The sequence below is a fragment of the Falco peregrinus genome, chromosome 8, assembly GCF_023634155.1.
Source record: "Falco peregrinus isolate bFalPer1 chromosome 8, bFalPer1.pri, whole genome shotgun sequence".
In the NCBI taxonomy this organism is placed as follows: Eukaryota; Metazoa; Chordata; class Aves; order Falconiformes; family Falconidae; genus Falco; species Falco peregrinus.
Window position 1 is genome coordinate 57,976,093 of NC_073728.1, and position 12,687 is coordinate 57,988,779.

The 12,687-nt window shown below is 58.2% G+C and overlaps 1 protein-coding gene across 1 annotated transcript; it reads left to right on the top strand.

Moving 5' to 3' along the window:
- The first annotated feature begins 1,493 nt into the window (after window positions 1–1,493).
- Window positions 1,494–2,654, top strand: HAND1 (heart and neural crest derivatives expressed 1). Its single transcript, XM_005231855.3, has 2 exons — window positions 1,494–2,000; window positions 2,541–2,654. Exons 1-2 carry the CDS (start codon window positions 1,494–1,496, stop codon window positions 2,640–2,642), a joined length of 609 nt encoding a protein of 202 aa, XP_005231912.3. The 3' UTR covers window positions 2,643–2,654.
- The last annotated feature ends 10,033 nt before the right edge of the window (window positions 2,655–12,687 follow it).

Here is a 12,687-nt window from a genome sequence, read left to right on the forward strand (position 1 = left end):
AGCCTTTCCATGGCCAGGCTAAGACAGGGGAACACAGGGCAGGTCCCCACTGCCGTATCATAAATATCTTTGTGTGTGTGGATAGCACAAAATTTATAAATTTATGTATGTGCGTGCAGCATCGGTACATGGATATGCAGCTTGCATGTGTGTTTTTATATGCCACACATGCAATGTGCATGTGTGTATACACAGTACGCGTGTGCAGCAAGTGTGTGTATGTATTAGATATATGTTACATATATGTAATCCAGTGGCACTGTGTGTGTAGCATATATGTGCTGCTGGTGCGTGTATGTAATATATATGAGTGCAGTTAAGTGCACTTGTGTAATGTGTTTGTGCGTGGGGTGTGTACAGCACAGATAGGTGTGCAGTGCATGCAGCACCTCTGCGTTTGTGGCACGTGAAGGCAACACATCCAGCGTACCTGTGAGAGCAGCATACGTGCATGGTGTGACCGCATACGTGCACAGCATGCGTGTGCATGCAGCAGATATTTGCGCAACGCGGGTGCGTGCTGTACACGTGTGCAGCGCCTGCAGGCTTGCAGCGCACATCTGTGCACAGCGTGAGCTTGTGCAACGCATGTGTACGCACCAAACACGCGTGGGCAATGCACCCTGTGCGTGCAGGAACCACCCCGCCATGCCCACCGCAGCCTCCCACAGCGCCCAGCTCCCTCGAGGGAGGCTGCTCATGCCCCGGCCCCAGGAGCTGCCCGGGCACCCACCACCTCCCCGTGCTCTGCTCCCACGGGCCCGAGAATTCCCCGCGTGAGGACGGGACCCGCTGGCCCCGGGGACGGGCGCTGCCCCCCCGCCAGCGCCGCCGGCTCCGGAAAGCTGAAAGCCCCGGGGCAACTGCGGCCCCGGAGCGCCCGCGGCGCCCGGCCCGGCCCAGCCGTCGGGGCTCCGGGCACCCGCGGCTCCCCGCACCCGCTGCCGCCTCTCGTCCCCCCGACGGCTCTCCGGGGTGAGGGGCCGGGCACCCCCGCCGCGGGAGCGAGGAAGCGGAGGGGATAGAAACGCGACGGGGCGGGGGCTGGGGTCCCCCCTCGGGTTTCTCCTCACCCCCTTCTCCCTGCAACCGAGGCGCCAAGAGGGAGGCGAGAGCAAACAGCGGAGGTGTGAGCCCAAATAAACCGAGTCAACAGCGCGGCGCACGCCCCCTCCGCCGCCCCGCTCCCCCCGGGGCCCCCGAGCATCCTCCCCTGCCCATTGGCTCCGCGGCGGGGGGGCCCCCGGCCCTATATAAAGGCAGGCTTGGGAGGCTCCAGAAGGGGTTAAAAAAAAAAAAAGAAACCCACAACAACAACCCCCAAACCCCAAAGGCACCGACCCACCCCCCAAAGGCAGCCACCACCATCGCAGCCCCACGCCGGAGCCGCGCTCCCCGGCGCCGCTGCCTGCCGCGCCCGCCCGGCGGGGAGCGCTTCCCGGCCGGCCATGGTGCGCTGCTGAGCGCGGCCCCCGGGGCCAGCGGGGCGGACCATGAACCTGGTGGGGGGCTACCAGCACCACCACCACCACCACCACCACCACCACATGCTGCACGACCCCTTCCTCCTCGGGCCGGCGGCGCGGTGCCACCAGGAGCGCGCCTACTTCCCCGGCTGGGTGCTCAACCCGGCCGAGGTGACCCCCGAGCTCGCCGGGCAAAGCCCTAGCTACGGCCCCCCCGAGTACGGCCCGGCCGGCCGGGGGCGGCTGGAGGCTCTCAGTGGCCGCCTGGGTCGGCGGAAAGGGGTCGGGGGTCCCAAGAAAGAGCGACGGAGGACGGAGAGCATCAACAGCGCCTTCGCCGAGCTCCGCGAGTGCATCCCCAACGTGCCCGCCGACACCAAGCTCTCCAAGATCAAGACCCTGCGCCTGGCCACCAGCTACATCGCCTACCTGATGGAGGTGCTGGCCAAGGACAGCCAGCCCGGGGACACCGAGGGCTTCAAAGCCGAGCTCAAGAAGGCCGACGGCAGGGAGAACAAGAGGAAAAGAGAGACGGTAAGAGGGGGCCGGGACCCCGCTGCCTCGCTGTCCCCGGGCCGGCAGCGGGCGGGGAAGACCCGGGGATGGGGGGAAAAAAACCCTTCTCGGCCCCGCTGGACCACTTTTTTTTTTTTTTGGCCAGCTTAAAAAAAATTAAAAAATTAAAAAAACAAAACAAAGCAAAACAGACCCGTGGGGGACACCTCGGCGGAGAAAAGCTCGCCCCGACTTGCCCGCAGCGCTCCCGCCGGGCCGGGCAGCTCCCGGCGCCTTTCCCGAGGGATAAAGCCCCGGGCCCGGCCGTGTTCCCCCCCGGCCGCTTTCCCGGGACGAGCGGGCGCGTTTCGGAGCAAGGGCGGCCGGTCCCCCCCTCCGATGCAGCGGGCCGGGGGAGGCCCCGAACCCCCCGTTATCCTCGGGCTGACAAAGCCGCCCGGAGCCGCGGGGCCGGGCTGCAGCCCCGAGGTGGGCACAAGGTGCGGGCGGCCCGGGACCCCCGCCCCGCTCCGCGCCTGACCGCTGCTTTCTCCCCCCTCCCCGTCTCCTCTCCCGCAGCAGCCCGAGGTCTACTCGCAGCCTTTGGGCCACGGCGAGAAGAAGCTGAAGGGCCGGACGGGTTGGCCCCAGCAGGTCTGGGCTCTGGAACTGAACCCCTGAGGGCTGCCCCGCCGCCCCGACGGCGCTCCCCGCTCGCCCCTCCATGTGCAATGCCGTAGAGAGCCCGGCCCGGCCCCCGGAGCCCGTCCAGGCGCAGGATGCGGGTACCCGGCCCGGCTCCCCCCGCCGGAGACAAGCGAAGGGCGCCTGGCGGGGCCGGATCCTGCCCGTCCCGTCGGCAGCGGGCACCGGCCGGGCCATCCCCCCCTCGCCCCTTCCCCCGTTCGCAGTAATCGTTGCTCCTTCCCCGTGTCACAGCGATCGGCGGCTCCTGCCCTCCCGGGCCGGGCTGAATCGGTTGGATTCGTTTGCTGTTGTAAATACGGCCCCCCCCCGCCCCCCCCCATCCGCTGCCTGACCGACGTGTGGCTGCGGTGAAACTACCTAGAGGTGCATTTGGGAACACTCCTGTGCCGGGTTTTCTACCTCAGATCTGCATGACCACTTCCCGAGGGACTGGGCGCGCCACACCACGTATTTAAAACTGAATAATTAAAAAAAAACTAAATAAAATAAAATTTAAACTTTACGCAAACAGCTTTGGGTCCAACCCCTCCGCCTTCCCCTGAGATCGCGCTGCTGCGGCCGGGGTGAGGGATGCTGTGGGATTGAGGACTCCCCTGAAGTCAGTACCCTGCTGTGGGGATCCATATGAGGGAATTCCCTCCTGTGGGGCTCGGGCAGCTCCGTGGAATCCTTTCTGGCTTCTTTACACCACACTTGGTTGCCCCAGGAGCTGGCAGGGCTCTGTGAACACGTACCCCCCCGTCTGCCCAGGGCACAAACTCTGCCCCTGCCCTACAACCCCTTCCCTCCTGACCCGGGAGACTTGCTAGAGGAACCGACTTGTATTTGGCTTGGGGAAGGATGGCAGGGTCAGGCCTTTACAGCGTCTGGATGGCATGAGCACCGACCGTAGAGCTGCGGAGCCCCGGTTTTATTGCTGCCATGCAGAGCCAGGGCTCAGCCCCCTCCCCTGCCCAGGCAGCTGCCCTGGATAGTGCTGGCACCGGCAGCGTTTTCGCACAGAACCCCCTCATAGGTGCTGCCTTGGCCACATTTTGAAGGAGCAATGTCCCCTCCTCGCCATCCGAACACGATAGATCCCGCCAGCCTCAGACACACCAACGCTCACACAGCCCGGAGTCGTCTCTGTCACCTCTCAGGCATAAATCCTTAATAATCCTTAATAATTAAAGCCGAATCCTCGTTCCTTTGTTCTGTGCGCGCACAGCTCTGTTACTGAAGGGTGGCTTCCACGGTATGCATGCACGGGCTCAGGGCCCGATCCTGCCTTCCCAGCCTGGCCACGTCGCTGTTCCCAGAAGCGGCCGGATAAACCCCGACGCTCGGCTGGCTGCTCGGGGCAAAGAAAGCCAGCGTGGGCAAGAGCTGTACGTTATCGTAGGGTTAATCTGAGGGCTCGGCAGGGAGCATTAGATTTTCTATTTGAAACCAAGCTCGTGCTTGCGACTGAAGGTATAGAAATAATGACGCAACACCCGTAAATCGCTGACACATCGATCAATCTGTGCGTGTGCAGCCGCACACACCACAAAGACACCAGCTCACCCGTGGGGAAGCAGCTCGGGTTTTATGACCGCTCCGTGTGTGTACAGATACAGATGGACAGACACACAGACCTTGGAGGGTATGGCCAGCATAATTAAAGCTTGCAGAATGATCAGGCTGCATGAATCAGCCTTGCTTCGCTTTGGAACTGCTGCACGGCTGCCTTCCCAGCCTCTGATTTAATTTCTGGTTTTTCTGAATGAGGCCAAGATGAAAATTGATTGCCTGAGCAGAGCGATGCCCACAGTGATATTTTTTGTTTTGTTTTGTTTGGGCTATAAACAGTTTAGCATGGCATCAAGTCCCAGAGTGAAGTTGGAATAGGGCTTTTCTAAAACGAAAAATATTCAAGGAAAAAAAAAATTTAAAAAGGATAATATACAGAAAATCAGCCCCAAATATCCTATTTTATGCTATTTCACAGTCCCTTAAAGGCCTGTTTTGACAGGAGAGCTCCTAAGCCATCACTAACGCTGCAATCCCGTACCCCATAAGTGTCCAGCCCCAATCCCATTTACATGTCCCAGCCTGTATCCCCGTATCCGTATGGCACCCGTCAGGGCTGCCCCTCGGCATCAGATGAGAGAAAGGGTTACATGGGGACCAGGACTCCGCTGTGTAAGGCAGGGGGGACACTGTACAAGAGTTCTTGTCCTCGGTCCCGGCACACTGGGCTCTATCTGGAACGTCGTTTGCAGCCTGGGAAGCCTCCCCTACTGCACCAAAAACCTCTGGTGTTTTCTTTCTTGTGGGTTTCCGGCTTTGCTTCTGGGAAGGGGGCACCCTGCACTACCCAGGCGATGCTCTGCCAGCATCCACAGGGCTGTTGCTTTTCTCACCACGCGGTTCTGGTGGTACCTGCTGGCTGCAAACTTCTGGGAAAGGTGTCCTCACCGCCAGCCTCCCTTGCTCCTTCGGGCTTTTGCAAGTGAAAACGCTCTCTGTTTCTGTGTTTGCAGAGCGTTTCCCTGCCCAGCAAGGGGATTTTCCTGTGAGATATTGGCTCAGCATTTTGGGGAGGGTGGGTGAAAAAAAAAAAGACCAAACATTTTGTGTACACCAGGGCTTCACTGCTCCCCAAAACGCATGCAAAAAGGGGTGGATTTGCGAGCAGCAAGCTCCGTCCCCACCTCGGCACCGCACAGGCAGCTCTGCCGCTCCAGGGACGGGAAGGGGTGTCGATGCAGAGCTCAGCACTGGCTCCAGCCTAGGATGGGGTCACCCCCTTCACCCCCAAAGCAGGATGAGCTGGGGGTGGGGGGTGGGGGGGTGGGAGCCCTGCACAGGGAAAGCCTCTTTTCCTCAGGCAGCAAACCTGAGCAGCTGGGAGAGGCATCCCAGCAGCCTGCGGCAGGGCTCCCGGTGCTGCCTGCACCAAACCTGGGTGGAAGAAGAACCATTTGGCCACTAGCTTTGAATTTTTGGCCACCTGAGAGCCCAGCTCATCGGCCAGGGGAGGTGGCCCTGCACACACCTACGGCTCGACCTTGCCGTGAACTTGATGCCGCTGGGAAGCAGCATGCTCCCGGCACGCAGGCGTGAGTCTGCAGTTGCCCGGACAGAAGCACACGCACACAGGGATCGCTTGGCCCCAGGGTAACATCATACGTGCCGTGTCCCCTGCCACTGGAATCCAACCACAGGGATGGTGGAGGGGACCCTGCTGTCTGCCCTGCCTAGCCAAGGAGGCAAGTGCTGGGGGCAGAGGGGCTGCCAGGCACTTTCCACCCCACACTCTGTACCCCTGGGGTTTGGCGTGTAAAGAAATGGTGCTCTTTTTTTTTTTTTTCCTCTCCTTTTTTTTTTTTTTTCCCCTTCTCCCTTCCTACCAAACCCAGACCCTGCTTCTTGTTGTTGTAGGTATTTATGGGCCTGTTTATCTGATCTCAGGGGAGCCTATTCTTATCTCAGAAGCAGCGAGGGAAGGGTTACACTGGACAGCTTGGTAGACAGTATGGAGCCAAATAAAATACCAATCTGACAAAAAAAAAAAAAAAAGAAAAAAGAAAAAAAAGGGACAGAAACACCCAGCCACCCCATCACCCAGGAGTGCGAGGGTACCTGGAGCAAACCTGCAAGGCCAGGGGATGTTTCTGCAGAGCTCCACTGCTCTGCTCCATGGACTGGATCCTGGAAGGGACCCAGCTCCGCAGGCACCCGGCATCGCCAGCCCGGGCAGGGGGACATGGGCTGCAGCCCCCAGATGAGCACGGTCCAGGCTGCGGGCTGGGACCCAGCTCAGCACATCGGCTCCCAGAACTGGGATCTGTGAAGGGAAGGCTGCTGGCTTCGGGCAGGCAGCAGACCACCTGGCAAGGCATGCCCAGGCACACAGCAGGGGAGGGCGCCTTTCGCTGGCACTGAAAGAGGGAGAGAAAAATAACATTTTTTTCAGTTTCAGGGTGGTTGTTATGGTGGTTTGGCCATAAAGCTGCTGTTTGCTGGTTCCCCGGGGTCAGCACAGATATGTCCCTGCTCAGGATGAGAGGCACAGCCGGTCCCCAGCCCCAGCAGGGACTTACTGGAGGTCGCTCTGAAGGTCACGGCCAGGGCCAGGGCGGCTGACGGCTGTCACAGGGCCTCTCTGGCCTGGCCCCAGCGGGTGACACAGGGCTGGGGGGGAAGGGGGCAACCCCCGGACACTGTGCTGGTGGGGGGCAGTGAGGAGCCCTGTCTCTGCTCTGGCCTCTCTGGAGCCCAAGGATGCAGCACCGCTGGGCTAGAGCGAGTGGGGCCAGGTGGGATGGAGTAGGGTGGGTTGGGGCTGGATGGGATGGCTCCTCTTGCCACCCCAAGCAGGGGGACAAGGGTAACCCCATGCCAGCGGTCCCCCCCAGTCCTTGCCCCCTCCCTGCCCTGCACCCCACTTTAATTACCCCCTCTTAAGGAAGCGCCTGATAGTTCTGGCCACTTAAGGTAGCCCCAGCCCCTCTCAGTAAGGGTAATTGGGCCATAATTTGTTTTCGGTGTCAAGATGGCGTCAAAGATAAGACAAAAATCTCCAGGTTTGGGGCTAAAGAGACAGGAGAAATCCTGACCCGGGGCCGACCTCGGAGGAATGGCCACAAGCCCCAGTGAGTAACATGGCAGGTGAAAGATTTACTGCCAGGGGAGCTTTTTGATCCTCTCCCAACACTTGGAGCCTCTCAGCCCAGTTGCTGGCTCCCAAGTCAGACTGTCTCCTGGGAACACCACTCAAGTGGGAAGGTTTTCTGTCCCACTGAGGCCCCCTCAGCTGCAAAGTTCATGACATGCGATAGTTCTTTCTGAAATCTCCATGCTTCTGGAGTCACGTGATTCTGAGACCCATCTAAAGAGACGATGCGTTTCCGTTCCATAGCTGTAGAAATGATGTCCAAGCATGGGAAGGCTCTAGAGCCACGAGGCATATGAAGGCTCCAACTGTTTTTTCTTTCATTTTTTAAAACAAATCCAAACTCTCTGCGATTTCACCCCTATAGCTGTTCCTGCTTGGGTCTGCTAGCACTGAGCTCTGCCCAGGGTGTATTTCTCCATGTAGCTGCCTGTGCTGGGAGAAGACCACAAGCCCTGCACACTGGGCCAACCTTCCCAAGACCATCCTTCAAGCAACAGACAAACTCACCGCCCACCTCCTGCCCCTACCTCTCCAAAGCCAACCTTTGCTCCACTCCATGAAGGCCCTTACCCAGCGCAGGGTGTTGATACCAGTGGGTATTTACTCCTCTCACAAGACTCAAGCGCTTGGTGTGGGGTTAGCAAAGGTGCTCACCATGGCTTTCTGGAGAACCACCCACCCCTGTCCTGCTCAGTGGTGGAGCAATCCCATCAGCAGGCATCCTCTCTGGCAGCGACGACACTTTGCTGCTGGCTCCCTGCTGATCTTCTCCCATGACATCTCAGCACAGCCCTCAGGTGAAGCTGGGCGGTGTGAGCTGGCACAGCGGCCCACTTGTGTCCCACACAACAGCTGGGTTTAAGGTCCAGGATGGAAGCTGGCTGGGAGCTGGGGCTGGGGTGGTGGAGGATCGGTGCCATACAGCTCAGGGCAGGGGGTCAAAAGAGCTGGGCACCTTGCTCAGCAGGACTCCATGCCATCTCCATAGCTGTGGACGCTGGACAAGCTCTGTCTCTCCTGGTCACTCCAAAGCTAAAGCACAACAGCAGACCGGAGCTGCTGCAGCTCCAGGAGCCTGCAGAGCAGAGGAGCCAAGGACCCGGCTGGACCTGCTGGAGCACAAGCGGGAAGCCCAGGCTGGGAGGAGGGTATTTACTGGTGAGAAAAAAGCAAGACGGGCAGTTACCCAAGAGCTTTGAGCTGAGGGACTGCAAAGCAAGAGCACACGCTTGGAGCCTCGCCGATTCTTTGCGACGGATCCCTGAGGCGGGGAAGGTTCTTGTTCGCAAAGTTTCCTTTTTCCCCGCTTGTTCTTTTGCGTGAGGAATTCAGGTCCTGACCACCCTGAAAGACTTTACAGTAACCAGAGAAGTAGGGGAATTTATGGCGTCACTAGCGGCTGAAAGCTGAGGAATTTAGAGGAAAAGGGTTTTTTATTTTTTTTCCTTAGACAGCAGCTACCTTGACAAAATTCTCATGGCCTGTAACTGACCTGCAGGAGCAGCCGGGGGGGATGTGGGGGCCGGAGCAGGCTGGTTCAATTGCCTCAGCCAGGAGCTCCTTCCCAAACGGGGAAGCTGGAAGGAGTTAGGAGGCTGAGCTAGTGCACAAAGCTTGCGTCAACCCCGAAACTCCCTCCTCTGCTCACCTTCACCGCTCAGTCCGTGCTGCTTTGGTCCCGTGTCTGACGGGGAGCGGGAGGGCAGGCTCTGCACTGGAGCTCATCGGCTTGACTCAGACCTGAGCCTGGGCTGCTGTCTTCAACAGCTCACCCGACAAAACGCCCCGGAACCAAGGCGGCTGCTTAGGGCTCAGCCCACGCAATTCCACACCCAACACCTTTTCAGGCTCCTGTTTCTAGGATCATGGCAGAAGGAGGAGGGAAAGCCCCCATGGGGACCTTTGCAGTGCCTATTGGCCTGCTTTGGATGAGCAGCAGGGAGGAGTGGGGAAAACAGGATTCTCCCTTTCCAGGAGAGACAGGAGGAGGACAAGGTATGGCCAGGTGAGGCACAGCAGCTCCCTGGCACTGCAGTTTCTGCTAGTTTAACAAGAAAAGCCCTGTGTGTACACAATGCTATCACTGCGCCAATGAAGAGCTTTCAACCTGCTTCTTATCCCCAGGAAAACAGAGATGCAGAGGGCTGAGGTGAGTCCAGCCCAGCACCAAGGGCTCCGCTTCTTACATGAGGGTCAGGCTTTACGGCCAGTAAACCAGTGGAAATCCAAGGAAATAGTTAAACAACCAGATTCTGTTGGGAAGGTGGGTGTGGAGCAAAAAGAACCTCAACCTGCAGGGTGCAGGGATCCTTCCAGGGCAGACTGGACAGGGAAGAGCTGAACAGTCCTGTTCTGGGACTCTACAGAGGTCCTGGTTGCCCTCTGTGGCCGGGCAGAGCTGGGAAGGTGCTGAGCTGTTTCACCCACGTCCCAGTGCAGAGGTGCTGGATGTGGTGCTCGCCTTTCCCACCCCACCCCAGTGAAGGGTCTGCCGTTTGGACGGCCAGCCCCCCCCCCCCCCCCCCCCAGAGATCAGCTTGCTCAAGGCTGCCTGCCAGCCGTCTGCTCCACAGGCGCAGGGGCTGGCTGACACCCAGCCACCAAACCCAGGTACGCACGAGCTGGCTCCAGGACCGCGGGAGACATCCCACCACCTTCCCTTTGCTGAGGACGGATTTGCCCACGCAGGTGTCAAGAGCAGGAGGAGACACAGGCAACGCGCACACACCGCTTGGGCTCGGAGCCTCCTCTGCTTCGCCACCACGACTGGGGTTAGTCAGCTTGCCGATGTGATGCCCGTCATCGTGCCCTCTGGTCCCTGGCACTCCATGCCCGTGGGAGGAGAAGCAGCAGAGCCATCTCAGCTACCTGACGCTCTCCCTTTCCCCTGTCTCAGTCTCTGCTTTTCCCACAGGCACCACAGTGCGCTCTGCTGAGGATGCCAAGCGATCACAGAGTAGTTCCTGCAACACTAAAGGGAACAGGTCTTGGAGAAAGTTCCAAAAACAATTAAGTAAAAGCAAATCAGAGGGCTTTGAGGTACTTAGGGAAGAAGCCAACGTTGCCTGCAAGGGTAAGAGATGTGAAATCGGCTCCAGCTCCTGCCAAAGTGAGATTGAGTGCTGGCAGAGCCGTGCAGTCGTTCCTTATTGGATACAGGGGAAATAAAAAAAAAAAAAGAAAAAAGAAAAGCAAGCCCTAAGGCTCTCCCCTGCACACTCAGTCTGCTCAACCACATCTCTAAAACACAAAACCATTAAATCCACATTCACATTTTTCCCCAGTCCTCCGCGCTGCCCTTTGTACTGGGGAGAGGGGAACCGGAGCCTGGTTTCCATCAGGGCTGCAAGGAGGCTGCAGGACGGCTCACGCAGAGAATCGGACGTGTTCAATTTCAATGTCCCACCACGAAAAAAAAAACCAAACCCACACCAACCAACCAAACCAAACAAACCATTTTTATGATCTCCACATCCCACTCCAGCATCACCCTGCTTCCGGCGCCTGAGCAGCGCAGCAGCTCTGACCCAGGAGGCAGCTCTGGGTCGGGACGTGGCTCTGGTCCCCGCGGGGCTCAGCCCCACAGCACCCGGGTTACCGAGCTAACACTGCCCTCGCACGGCAGCTGCCAGCCGAGGGAGGGGTGTGCAGCATTAGGCCCATCAGCTCGGCCTGCTGGGCTCGGTTTCTCGGTGTGAATACATTAAAAAGACAGAGCAAGGCGCTTCCTTGGTTCTGAGCTTGAAATCTCCTGTGAGTTTCTCGGCAGGCAGCAAACCAAACATGAGATTAAGCAGCATTACTCATCAGCCTATACAAATAACAGGTTAATTGGATGAGTTTATTTGTATGGCTGGAGTTCCCGTTATACCCTCTCATGCTACAGGCAGCACCCGTGCAACAGGCTGCAGCTTACAGCCGTCCTCCTGCAGCCCTTCTGGCAGGACAGGGCCTGCACTCACCGGTGTGGGGACACAAACGGCCGCCTTTTCCCCTTCCACTGGGGTACGCTGCCCTTGCCCTCACCCGAGGACTTCCCCCCTCCCCGATACCTCCTAAAAGAGCTTGACAACATGCAGGTGATGCCCTGTAAAGTGACCCACCCTTGCTCCTTGTTTCATGGCACCCACCTGTGTCACCTCTGGTCTTGCCACCTTCAGCTGGGAGCTCCCGGAGACAGGGACAAGGCTCTTGCAGCGCGGCAGCGTGCTGCCCCACACAGAAAGATCCTGGTTTGTTGCAAAGGCCACCAGACACATCCACAAACGCAGGCACCGAGGACACGGAATCTGCTTCTGATGCGCCAGCTCCGTCTCCCCTGGCTCCCCAGTACATCAAGGTCAGTCTTTAGCTAAGAGAATTTTAGACTCAGACATAACTACTGATCACTGCTCCTTTCTCACAGCAGAGTAAAGCACCAACACAATTTGATTCAACGCTCTAAGGTCTCTTCCCTGCGGTCCCCACTCCCTAACACTGAAAGCTAACACCCCAGGACGTCGGGCAGGGGGAACCCAGCATCTCCTGCATGCATCAGTGCGTTACAGGGAGGCACATTCTGCACGGCTGGAAGTCACCTACAGCAGCAACACGAGCTGCCACCCTCCTTCCAGGGAGCACCTCATCCCTTGCCATGAACTGAACTGTCATGAGGAGACAGGTCAGTTGGTTGTAGGACAGCACCAAGGAATGGGATACAGGAGATTTGTCAGATTATTTCAGGGACGATTGTCTGTGCCAATCTTTACTGCACATCAACTGTGTAATTTGACAGTTCAGGTCATGTATTTTGAGCGTACAGCTCTCAACATCCTATCATCCTCCCCCATGAGAGCCCAAGTGTCTGAAAAGCTACACTACAACCTCTCTCCAGGCTAAAAATCGAGGCTAAAGCATGCCTCGGGCAGTGCCAGCAAAGTCTTAGGAAATGCCGTGACAGAGTTCAGGAGAACAAGCATTCAAGCCCCCATTTCTGGCATCACTTGCTTCCTCGCTGCCACAAAAAAGTGAGGCATCTTTGCCTATATGGCTGATGGTCAGGAGGAAGAGCAATGCGGGAAGAAGAAACACAGTGCTAGATGGAAAAGGATCTTGCCAGCTAACTGATTGACCATCGGGATGCTACATGTCCGCGTGGCTCTGGAGTAGCACCCACCTCGTCAGCCAGGCGTGCAGCTTCGACTCTGGGCAACAGGAGCTGGAAGTCATACATGAGACGCAGCCAAGGGTGCGCTCGCGAAGGCAGCAGAAGCACAGGGTCGAGCTAGACACAAAGAAGATTCACTAGGAAACATAAATCAAACGAGATGCTGCACTTGATTGACTGTTCACGATAGGGGAGAGGCATTCCCCATCACAGAGGAGCCCCATACTTCC